Source organism: Eurypyga helias, unplaced genomic scaffold (genome assembly GCF_000690775.1).
Source record: "Eurypyga helias isolate BGI_N326 unplaced genomic scaffold, ASM69077v1 scaffold33022, whole genome shotgun sequence".
NCBI classification, from domain to species: Eukaryota; Metazoa; Chordata; class Aves; order Eurypygiformes; family Eurypygidae; genus Eurypyga; species Eurypyga helias.
This window is the reverse complement of record NW_010234607.1, coordinates 962-13,585: the sequence shown is the minus strand read 5'-3', so window position 1 is coordinate 13,585 and position 12,624 is coordinate 962. Positions and strand designations below refer to the sequence as shown.

The window sequence follows — 12,624 nt, the reverse complement described above, 5'->3', positions numbered from 1 at the left end:
CACCACTTAATTGTTGCTGTAATAAAGACAGTCTAACCCTTAAGTCCTCTGCCAGAAAGAGCCCATTACCTTTGATAGTTGTCCAACACCACCCATTCCAGGCCAGCTGACCTACCCACATTTTTTGTCCTCACACATATGTATGTGTTTTCAAAAAAGTCTAAACAGCCGCAAGCCTAAGCTCTGTGACATACTACCCTCGCTTCCACAGTTTCCAAATAAGTTCTCCTTGCAGTGTTCCAATGTAGGAGACTCACACAACTGACCGGCCAACTTACTGACAGTATCTCACTAGTCGTTTCCTGTACGTGCCAACCGCGCAGTCACAAAAGCCTCCCCCAGCTCCTCTTTATACTGCTCAGCTTTCAGACAGGAAGGATCGATGTAGGCACCTCAGGACTAACCGACCTAGGTGCAAGGGGAAGAAAGCAGCTGTTCTGTACCTCAGTAATTATTGTTCAGTATTTCTCCATGTTAAGCAACACCATTTGAATTTATGCTGCACTTCAGCAGACAGAGGTTCCCTACCGTTAAAGAAACATCAGCCTTTCCACAGGAAAAAGTCTCTACAATTTAGCTGGCCATTTTTTCTTAGCCATTACATTTAACAAGGCAGATTCACTTCGCTTCCCATTCTAACAGCATCACAGCGTTGTCACAGTCCATGACTCATCCCTACAGCCTGCCTTTAAACAGAGTAGCTGCGCTGCACGTGTCTGTGAGGACTAGGAAGTTAATTAGCTAGGCTAGAACACTACTTAAAGAGCCTAGAACGGTTCAAAGACTCACCAGCTACCTAAAGAGAACAGCTGTCCCACAGAAGTCATTTCACTAATAGCTGAACTTGAAGACAAGCACTACAAGAAAGCCAATAAAGGAAATCTTGTGCGATCGAAGGTTCTCTTACTGTCTTGTCTGAAAGAAGCTCCCTGCCACTTTGAAGTACCTCCTCTTTCCATAGGAATAACCAACACACCTTTTGGAGGCAGTTTAGACAGTGACTGCTCAAAAGTATTTCTACAGAACTGGTTTTTGGAAGAGAGAATAAATTATTTTACTATTTGCACAAATTGAACTTACTACACTCATTTTACTCTGATAATGTTTTAGCTACAAGGTATCTGTACAAGATATACCAGCAGAGATAGCACGTTGTTAACACTACATATGTAAACTGAGAAACAACAGGTCCTTCATCACGGTGTCATATTGCAGGTAAACCATTTTACGTTAGTCTGAGAGGCTGCAAAACCGACTTCGGCACCAAGGAGATTCCTGGTGAGCCCCACACGGCAGCCGTGCTCTGCAAAGGTGACTGTCCATCCCGGAACAGCAGCAGGAGAAGAATCAAGCAGCCAGTGTTTGCGGCAATATTCTTAAGAAGGATTCCATCAATTCGGTGCATATTGCTGTACATAAGGTGCATAAACCTGTCAGGTACGAGATCAGCGTGAAGAGAAGCCAGTGGCAAGGCTGCAACCGACCACTGGCGTCATGTCCCAGATCTGGAAGAAAACATTGCGGAGAATTACACAGCATTATTATAAGCCCTAAGAGGTATTGCTCTAAGAGGCATAGAAGCAAACATGAAGACCTCCCTGGACACAAGGTAACAAATCCTGTTTACACTACCCTTGAGGAAAACGTCATGAAGAGTTAGGCCAGCATTACAAACCAAAACCCAAACTTAGGGCTCATGAGTCTTCTAGCAGGTCTCTGTAGGTCTGTTTTAAAGAGGGCTGTGCAGTTTGGTATAAGCAAGATTCTGTGTCAGTCCGATTTCCACGTCACTGTCTCCTAACTAGGGCTTTTCATGGCAATGCTCCAAGAAACCAGAGAGCTCAGAGTAAAAGAAGCCTGCACGTCTCATGTGTCTTGTCATGGCATCATGTCATGTCAAGGCTGCTGGCAGATTCTCCTACTGCTGCTGCCTGCTTTGTCTGCCCACAGGACACAAACAGTAACCAGTTCTGACAGCTAGAATCCATACCGTGGAGCTACCGGGCATTTCCTCTTTCAGCTGCAGGAAGAACAGCTTGCAACAAACAATTCTTGCTGCTCACAACAGTTAGCTTCGCAGCAACAGTTGTCAGAGAGAAAAAACAAGTATATACAAGCATTAGTTCTCGATTAAATATTGCTCACAAATGCAGGAAAACGGTACACGAATACCTTCACAATCCGGTCACTCCCACAAGTCACCATTAGCCCTCTGGAGATGTCCATAGACATGTGTGAAATGTTGTGTTTTCCTTCGTGAAAGGTTGCCAAGGAGGTACGGCTGCAAGAGAACAACTCCAGTGAAAGCCAGCCATCAGATGAAGCTTGATGGCACCATTATAGCAGCACAAAGTAATCTTACAAGAAAATTAAGTTGCTTAACTACTAATAAATCAGTCCTGAGAACTGCAGTGTCTTATTAAAGGGGGCAGAATTATATTAGCAAGTCATGCTAAGGCATTGCTTGTGTAGTTACAGAGGTGTGACATTTCCTGGCCTTCTGCAGCCTTACTGTTAATAATACCAAAGGAGAAGTGGGACACTGCATTAGTACATAATTCTACTTCTGTTATAAGTCAAGCTCAGCTACAGTTTTTGCTGCTGGCTGTGGTGAGTCAACTAGGGAACAGCACCTCCCTTTTCAGAAAAAACAACCAAACGAAAACACACCAACCAAAAAAAAACAACAACCAAACAGCAACAAAATAAACCCCAAACACCCCAAAAATTGGCATCTGATTACTTTGGTCCTTTAGCACTCCAGGTGTCCAAGGACATGAAAGACAATGAGTGCTGTTCACATCAAGATAAAAAGGGTGTTCATCGATTCTAAGAAGGGTTTAATGAGACAGCAGATGATGTTTAACCCAATCTGCTTGTATGGGGAAAAAAATGGGCTGTGAAGTGCATTCCCACAGGAAGAGTTTTCAGTAAGCCTACATGAACTACTGCGTACGCATCCTGGTGGCTGTGACGTGCTGTCAGCCACCCATTTAGCAACTTTAAATTGCAGTCAATAGCCTTTACCTAAACAGAAATCTGGAGACAAATATGTTTCAACTCTAGATCTGGGATGATGGAAAAGAAGAAATAGAGTGGACAAAAAAAGCTGTAGTGCCACAGTTGATTCAAGCCGGCTTGCAGAGCCGGTTGGGGGTATCTCTGCCACTGTAGTGCTCTGAGTGCCCAAGGCAAAGGTAGCCTATTAGCAGAGCGTCAGCTTGGCATGGTTGTGTAGCACTGTGTGGGGATGCGGAGCAAGCACAAGTGTTTCTGCACCTCAGCAGTGTTACTTTGATTTATTACTCCTTAATACTCACTCTTCATCCTTGATTGACTCAAAACAGGAATCACAGACACGGACCTGGAACTCAAATCCCATGATTGGGTAACTTGACCGTTTGGTACTGCACTTGCCACATACTGCTTGCCCACATTTTCTGCAATGATGCTTCATGGAGGAAAAAAAAAATTACTATATTTATAGAATCATAGCATGGTTGGGGTTGGAAGGGACCTTAAAGATCATCCAGTTCCAACCCCCCTGCCATGGGCAGGGACACCTTCCACTAGACCAGGTTGCTCCAAGCCTCATCCAGCCTGGCCTTGGACACTTCCAGGGAGGGGGCATCCACAGCTCCTCTGGGCAACCTGTTCCAGTGCCTCCCCACCCTCTCCGGGAAGACCTTCCCGATACCCAAGCTACACCTTCCCACTTTCAATTTAAACCCATTACCCCTTGGCCTGTCACTACAGGCCCTTGTAAAAAGTCCCCCCCAGCTTCCTGGTAGCCCCTTCAGGTACTGGAAGGGGCAATAACGTCTCCCCGGAGCCTTCTCTTCTCCAGGCTGAACAACCCAACGTTCTCAGCCTGTCCCCATGGCAGAGAGGCTCCAGCCCTCGGAGCATCTCCGTGGCCTCCTCTGGACTCGCTCCAACCAGTCTATATCCTTCTGATGTTGCGGGTACTTGACCACCTCATCAAATGTTTACTGAACAACAACAAAGCTTCTGTTTTGCAACCTGTTAGGAAGCAACATGTTTGGAAGTTTTCAAGCCAAGACCAAGGACTCTGGAGTTCTGAACAGCCTTCTTGGCCATTAATGGGTTTACACTCATATTTTCTGTCCATCCTCTTCTCCTTTTGCAAGCTCCTTCTGGGAGCAGCAGAAAAAGAGGGTTGAACAAGCAACCGGAAATAACAGCCTAAGAAAGCCAGAAACAGATGACTGCCTTGGTGCCCTTCCCGTCCCTCCAAAGAGAAAGCTTTCCCATTCCAACCGAGCCAGAGCAGGGCCACCACTGCTTCACTGACCTGAGCATCCTACCACATGGTAGGCTGCGATCTGCTCGGTTATGGGGCATTGTGTGCCACCTTATACAACACTGGAGGATTAGCTGTCCACAGCTCCAGTGCATAGAAATATCCGGAGAAACCCAACAGAGCACTCCCAGCACAGCCTGCTTTGCCCTGTGATAGAACTGTGATGCAACACTTCCCATAGAATTGGGCAATTTCTTAGCACAGCCTAGAAACTGTGACCTCTCAGTAAACCCTCACTTCAAAGCAGCAAAAATACCAACAGTTTGAAAGAGCTTTAGTGGTTTTCTGTTTGCATTTTGTTAAAGTGCTGAAGTACAGCTAAACACACCAACAATCTCACCTGCCTCAACCCTAACGTTTTTGTGTCCCACATTTGCTTTATATTCCAGAAGAAAGGTTGTTCACACTTCTGACAGGAATCACTTTCTAGCCACTGAGGAGCCTACAAAAGAGCAAGAGATGCAAGCAATTAGAATTATTTTTCCTCGTATGACAGCCAAGGAAGTTTGTTTTAAGAAACCAAAGCAAAGTTTTACTCGGAAGGTTGTCCTGTTTCAGCTCTGGACATTACAAAAATAGATTGCCTATAGTACATCGGAGGTTTAGTTAAAAAAAAAAACATACCCAAGACTACAGTTATTTGTTACCTACACACCTCTTACACTTTTTAAGCCCACAGCAGTATGTTATGTTACTGCCTCAATAAGAAAACTAATTCAAACATCTAAGTTAAACTTGCTGCAGGCATTGAAAGACTGCTGCTCTGGTTGCCTAGATGATTTTGAAGGCTAGTGTAATCCAAGTTGCAAAGCTATGAGGTAGTCATCCCCTCTAACAGAGGGGTGTCCAGAAGTAACTATCTTTTCTGCTTCTCTAGGATTACAGTTTGAAATAATTAAGAACTCATCAGCTTTTTCCAGCCTGCCCACATCTTCATTAAGCATCCCTTCTCCCACCCACGTATTTTTCCTGCCATAAATGGATTAGGCCAATGAAAATAGTTAGAACTTTCACACATTTCAACACTCTCAGACAGTTTAATTAAGCATCCTTGTAAGGGATAGAAAGAGAGGCACAATATTTTTAGTACACAAACTTGAATGAGAACATGTATATTCTCTACAACTTTATGGGGGGAGTGTCCCTGAAACCCAGCAAGAGGAAAGCTGGAACAACAAAGCAGCTTTTCTTTTCAACTCACATCCATTGTTAATAGTAATAAAACAATAGTACTGGCAGTTGCACCACCATCTCACATGAGTATTTATTAATACCAGATCACAGAATAGTTTGGGTCAGAAAGGACCTTAAAGATCATCCAGTTCCAACCCCCCTGCCATGGGCAGGGATACCTTCCACTAGACCAGGTTGCTCCAAGCCTCATCCAGCCTGGCCTTGGACACTTCCAGGGATGGGGCATCCACAGCTTCTCTGGGCAACCTGTCCCAGTGCCTCACCACCCTCTCTGGGAAGAATTTCTTCCTGACATCTAAACCTCCCCACTTTCAGTTTAAACCCATTCCCCCTTGTCCTGTCACTACAGGCCCTTGTAAAAAGTCCTCCCCAGCTTCCTTGTAGGCCCTGATGAAGATGTCCATCTTCAAGCTTGATTGCATCACCTTCCTTCCCCCATGCTAGTGGAAACTACTGTAAAGGGTAGTAACAAGTTCAGCGTGTCAGGAGGTGGAGGAGAGTAGAGGAAATAGGTTGTCTCTCCACCAAGTGAGATGTTCCATATTGCTTCTTACAGTTACTTACAGTAACAGTTTTCACCTGACAGCATTTTTGAGAGGACAATCCACTTTCTGGCTACAAAACCAGGATAACTTTCTATTATTTTCATCTTAATTTCAGGCATTAAATAGTGTTGTCAGGTTTCTACCTCCTATCAACACTATTACCAACATACAGCTGAACTGCCCATGTTCAACAGTACAGCTGTCAGTGGAGTTACCAGTCCTTTTAATCAAAAAAAGGCTGTTTCCTAGTCTTACATGCAGTAGCACATATTTGAAGATACCCTGTAACGCAACTCCTTAGCTAATACTTCAGAGGCAGTACCTTCATCATTCTTCAAACATTTTGTTTCTTTGCTTTTGGACTGGGCTTACGTTTTTCCAGTGAGTGCTGAGACATCACAGCTAGTCTAAGTCAGCCGTATTATTGTGATGGTATTAAAACTGTCTATTATTTAGAATGTTCCTTAATTACTGCATACAGATCCAGAAGAGAAACAGCCACATCTTGTTTTCCCAATTGTATTATAAGTAATTTCCTTGCTACTACAAAGATTCATAATATCACAGAAGTTTTGAAGAGAGATCATCATGCTGAAAACGTCACATCCAGCATTCCATGTGTTTAAGGTGACAGCTCAACGCGTGTCAGGAAACAAGTCATCATGACACTTGCATCTAAGGAAAAGCAACAGGGCAGGCTTTATGGGGGCAACCAAAACTAACTCCTGTAATTATGGTTTAACCAAAGATAGTAGTATTATACATCTTTTCAGCTCCTACAGTGGATAGAAACTGATGCAGAAAAATTTGCATGGCAAGCTCAGTTGCTGTGTATTGAGGTTTTTAAAAAGAAAAAATAAAAAAATTGTTGTCTGGGGACTGAATCTCTACATTCTGCACCGCATCTGAAACCCAACATCTCGCTTCTTTACCAGTTTTGACAGGAGTCGAGAACTTCTCACGACTGCTGAAGCACAGTCTATTGGTTTCTTTGCTGCAAAGGCTTGCCTGCTTTCGAGTGTTCCAGCAGCAACGGCGGTAGCCATTCCGGTGAACATGTCTCACTGAGATAAGGCTCTAAGCAGTCCCATGCCTGTCCTGCACTTCTGTCCCATGACTCCATCTACAACAATGCAGTGTAGAGAGCCAGTAGAGCAGACAAAGTTTTAATACCATTCAGCCTTCAAGTTTCAGGCAACACGAGGAAAACTGCCTGCAGAACTGACTAATCAAAGTCACATCAGCCTCTGAAAAGGGAAAACAATAAAACAACCAACCAACCACTTTGACCTAGGACATGATCTTACCTCTTCTCGGCTGATATCCATGTTCCAAACAGCAATTCCCCCATCAGCTGAACAAGATACCAGCTGCCTCGTCAGCTGGATGTAACAGATAGCCTGCACCTTGTCACTGCAAACAAAGTAGACACTATTTACCCATAGGTATTTAAACAGAGCTGTTTCCCAGCAAACACCAATTTATCCTTGTAAAGCTACCTAGGAAGCCAAAACGGACTTCCAAACACTTTATTCTAGAGTCTACTAAGTAGAGCTAAGAAGATGAGTGAACAGATGCTGTCACACAAGCACTCCCCTAGCATCAGGATGTTGCCTAGAACAGCGTTCTTACAGGCGTGGCCAGAATACCAGAGGTACAGTTCCACATGAACATTTGCTGGCAGTAAGCACCAACAGCAAGCTCAGTGTCAACTGGCTCAGGGTGTGCCTGCAAATACTCTTCTGTGCTGGCAAGGAGAGCCAGTTATCAAAACAAAGACAACTGGAAAAATTAAGAGAGATATTTGGTTTAAGATATAGCAAGGAAGCAGACAGCTTCCACTTTTGCTAACAAATCACAGTAAGTCACTCTGTAGCTGCACATCAATGCATGCATTCCCCAATAAGACAGTTTAATCCTAAATAAAGTCATGGCAAAATAAAAACCTACCCTAAAAACTAAACGAAGTATCTCAAGTATTAGACTGCTTTGCAAGACCTAAGCTGAATTACAAAAGTCGTTCTGCTTCTCAGAAGAACTTACTTTCCCATTCAGTATGAAGTTTGATGCTAAGTGTGGTGTTTGAAGAGAAACTAAAGTGTTATAAGTCTTCACCAGGACACATGATGCAGCAGTAACAGCAGTATAAAGTCCTCCAGTCATGGACATCAGTTACTTTTTTGTAACCAGTGCTCTGTTAGTAGTTCTTTAGCCATAAAACTAAATCCTCAAGATTTAACAAGAGTTCTAGGGCTAAGGCTATGAGTTTTGATCAAAGGTGGGTGGAGGCATCTACGGAATTAGACAAGAGGAGAATGCACTACACAAATGTATCTTCAAGCATAAAAAAGATCTCTACTACCACTGCATTCCTAAGTAGAAGACAACTTCAATGGTGACCTGCCTGTCGGAGTGAATTAAGGCCCTAGGTTTAAAAACGGCAGCTAGTGTTGTGGCTCTGTAAAAATAACGAGTTGATTAAATACAGGCAACTAGCTACCTAATCCACATTACAGTGGAGATGTGACATGCTTTCCTGAAGACTACAGCCCCACCCCTGTAATTCAGCCAATCAGTTTATCACCTCACTGACAGAGACAGAACAGGAACATACCGAAGCTTGTCCTGCACGGGTACACGAACTTGCTTAGACATTCAGTTTCTAGCCTCATCCTCACAGGCAACTCAGTGAAGTATTTACAGTACAGAAGCATGTAACTTTACATCAGAGTGCAAGCAAGATGACATGATTCTCACCCACCTCTATAACCTACTTTTATGTTATATCCTCATTACCTACAGTTTAGAAGTATCAAACATGAGCAAAAAATGAAAGATTTATCAGTAACACTTTCCTAGTACTGGTCATCCTTCTTCCCTCTCAAAGTTTTCTGAGGAGTTCTGCAAAAAGTTATTTCCTCCATTATTCACAAAGATTCCACTATCTTGCCATGCTATTTAGTCTTCCTGGGACTCTGTACTCATTGCAGAACATGGAGGAGAAAATAAGACACCATTACATACTGATGTCCTTGGAGCAGCAGCGTTCGCCCCTTTCTTCCACCAATATCCCACATGATGATGCTGTGATCAGAGGCACCGGAGAAGAGCAGGCGTTGAACAGGATCCCACCACAGGGAAGTAATACTTCCTAGGAAAGAACATTCTGTAGTTAGAGCTGAGGGACTCGCTCACCAACGCAACGATGCTCTTCTGGGTCATTAAAGTGAAACCTGAGGTATTCCCTTACCATGGTAACAAATATGGGAAGCCTTAAGGCAAAGGACAGCATGCAACATGCTAGAGAGGCAAAGAGCATTTGACAACAGAACAAAACATCCCTGGGAAGAAAGTTAGATGCAAAGAACAAGCCAGAAGGTTTGCGTTACTGTATTTAGACAGTTGGTAAGTCTCATCAGACTGACATGTGATCTTTAGAAGATGAAAACTACTAAAACTTGCCAAGCAGAGACCAGTACTACAATACGTTAAGGTGCTTGGTCAGTGGGTGCAGGACAGCACCATGTTCACAGGTAAACCAACTCCCTTACATAACCATTTACAACCTTAAAATCTTTGGAATAAGAAACTGACAGTTTCCCTGCTGCTCGCAAATCAGGGCACTACATACTGAATTACACAACTAGATTTCAGAAGGCCTGCTCGGACTGTGCACCTCATTAGTCAGACAGAAAGAAATGAGCCATCTGACAGTAGCAGTCTTACACTAAACCCACGTGCACGGTAATGGAGACAGGAGACTAAAGAAGTCATTTTGTCACTCATGCTGCCTACAGTTTTGAAGAGGCAGGAACATTTTATTCCCTTATGGACGTCCGTCCCTTTAAAGCATCCTTCCATTGCCCAGTTATCATCAAACGCCTTGTTAGTCTGAAAGCAAGACGAATGCTAATTACAGCCCAAATCAGTCCTTTCCAGCTCTCTGGAGCAAGCAGTGTTTCTTGCCTTCTTCATGGCTGCACTGATTTCAGACTCGCCCATTTGGAAACAGCTGTCTCCGAGAGAACAGCGACCATCCACACCATTACAGGCAGCTTGAGTATTACCTCAGCACTGCAGAGAGTGGGCTGTTAAATACAGAGCGTTCTGGAAGCTGACTGTTGAAGAACAAGTTCCAAAACCATTTAAGCTACAAAGCAAACCCTGCTTGCTTATGAAGTCAGAGTTAGGAAGGGAACAACGTGAAGTCAGACTTTTGAAGTCTGGCAAACACAGCTGCACTCAGAGAAGAACTAGAGGCCACTGAGGTTTAGAATTACCAGGCCTTCAGAATATTACACAAATATCGTGGGGGCAAAAAGGTTACACATCATCTGTTTTGCTAAAGGAAAAAAAAAAAAAAAAAGGTGGGGGTGGGGAAGATGAAGGAGCTATTGTTGCACCTATTGAAGAAAAACCTGGTTTGACCCCTCAGATTTAATCAACTTCAATACTAGATCAATTCTTGTTCTGAGTATCACAGTGCCCTTAGGGAACTTAAATATAAGCCAAAATTGTCTGCTAGGTGGACATCACTGCTGAAGATGGTGCCTGGAAGCCCGCTGCGGCTCCACAGATAGAACAGGCACTACAGGCAGTGCCACGCCGAGACATCCTGCTTTCAGACTAATACCTGTCAAGGAGTCGCACTTTAACACAGACTAGTGCAAAAGCATAGAGGTACAGGAGTCTCGAGGGCCAGGAGGATTATTTTGCTCTTAACTGAAACAATGTGAAATTCTGCTTGAAAGCAGAAGCGTTTATCATTTTCAAAATCTCAACTCGCCTCCCTCAAAGGCAGCTTTATCATTTTACAGTCATCTGTAAACCAGGCGTCTACCCAGCTCTAACAAAGTCTGCTCTGTACATCCAGCTGTTGAACAAGGCAGCCCTTTCCAGTGGGTCAGAGACTTAGGACCCCAAATGCAAACTAGTCAGCTGATTTGAAAGTTGCCAGCAATACATGGGAAGAGGCATTAAGTCTTGTTTTTCTCTCAGCATGTTATTAAATGGCACATTCTTCTGTGACATGCATTCTTGCCTTAATACAGCAGACAGCAGGTCCACAGACGATTTGGTTCTTCATCTGATAAAAGCACTTCAGCTGCACTACAGAGGATGAGGCATTTGTCTCTGACTAGACAGTTTTGATTCTAAAAGGCTCTCTAAATTTCTTGTATACAGCTTAGTTTTGGATAAACACAGGAAACTGAACTAGAGACTCATGAAGACTGATCAGAACAGCAGAGTGTATTGGGAATGATTAAGTGGCTTTTTAGAATTTAGACTGGGGGTTGCTAAAGCTGCTGTAGGTATTATTATAGTACTACAAGGTCTCCAGAAAAAAAACCCAACACATTCTCGCCCTTTCTTTTCAAAGTTAAGGAGACTAAAGTTTCTAAAGGTGGCCATCTAGTGGACAGCTTGTCTTCAAGGAAGTGCACGTTTACCTTCATTGCTCATCTATAATAAAAATACCTGTCAGTATTCCTAAGGCTAAGATTTCCCCTCAGCAAGAATGTGTCTATTCTGTAAGAGACAGTCATATGTACATCACTGAACAGCTTCTGATAACTAGTTGTTAATCCAATATCCATCCTTAAGAGGTAGGCATCCAACTGAACGCCTCATCCCAAATTAGAAAGAGGAACTATAATCTGGGTCAAGCGGAATTAAGAAGAGTTACTTTACCTTCATGCCCTTTGAGAGTTGTGATAACCGAGCATGTATTCTGCTCAAGCTTCAGGAGAGTGATCTGTCCAGAATAATCACCAACAAACGCATACCGAGTTTCATAATCGTATCTGAACACCCGTCAAGGAGAAGCCTCGTTCGCTCTTAAGAGTATTTTATGGGGCTGAAACAGATAGCACAACTGTCAGCTACAGAGTCTAAACAGACTGGATAAAAACATTTTAATATGCCAGATAAGTATTCACATTACTACTTCTACAGGGGTTGGAGACTGTAACAAATCCTTTTAATTCCTTGCTCCTCACCCTTCCCTACAAGTAGGGCAGTATGGAAAACAAGTGAGAAATGTTTTAGAAAGCCACTGGAGAAGCCATGAGATAATCCATCCTCTAGTTTAAGGCAAGCCAAGAAGATTTAGACCATTTCTAGCAGATATTTACAGAACACACTCATGATCTTTCACAGGAGATGCCAGAACTCCTCAGGCTACTTGTTGCAGTGCAGAACTACCATTAGATGCCACTCACTGGACACTGGGTGGCAGTCAGTCTTCCTAGTATCTGCTCCTATAAACTTCGTTTTCTAGCATGTTATACTAGTAGAGACCCCCAGGGCAGGAAAACCGAGACACAAGGATGCTGACACTCCACAGCTAGTTTACCTTACAGTGGAAGTAATACTCCCAACGTTCTAGCTACTGAGAAGGTGAAACCATCTAATTTCTTGTTCTGTTCTCTGCACCTTCCAGTTTACTGATGCAGGTCCTTGACGACAGCACTGAAGACTGAAGAGTATTTCAGAAAGGGTTCTGTCATTTAACACTGACATAAAAGCCACACCACATCCTAACACAGGATCTATTAACAA

At 43.4% G+C, this 12,624-nt stretch overlaps 1 protein-coding gene across 1 annotated transcript; it reads right to left on the bottom strand.

Annotated features, from left to right (window-relative positions):
- Positions 1-1,030: 1,030 nt before the first annotated feature.
- On the bottom strand, positions 1,031-11,867 carry WDFY1 (WD repeat and FYVE domain containing 1; the record flags this gene model as incomplete). The annotated part of the gene is made up of 7 exons (XM_010146495.1): positions 1,031-1,505; positions 2,173-2,281; positions 3,321-3,451; positions 4,665-4,766; positions 7,371-7,476; positions 9,088-9,214; positions 11,755-11,867. Coding segments are annotated over 7 exons (748 nt in total), but the record flags the coding sequence as incomplete, so codon positions are not given.
- Positions 11,868-12,624: the final 757 nt, after the last annotated feature.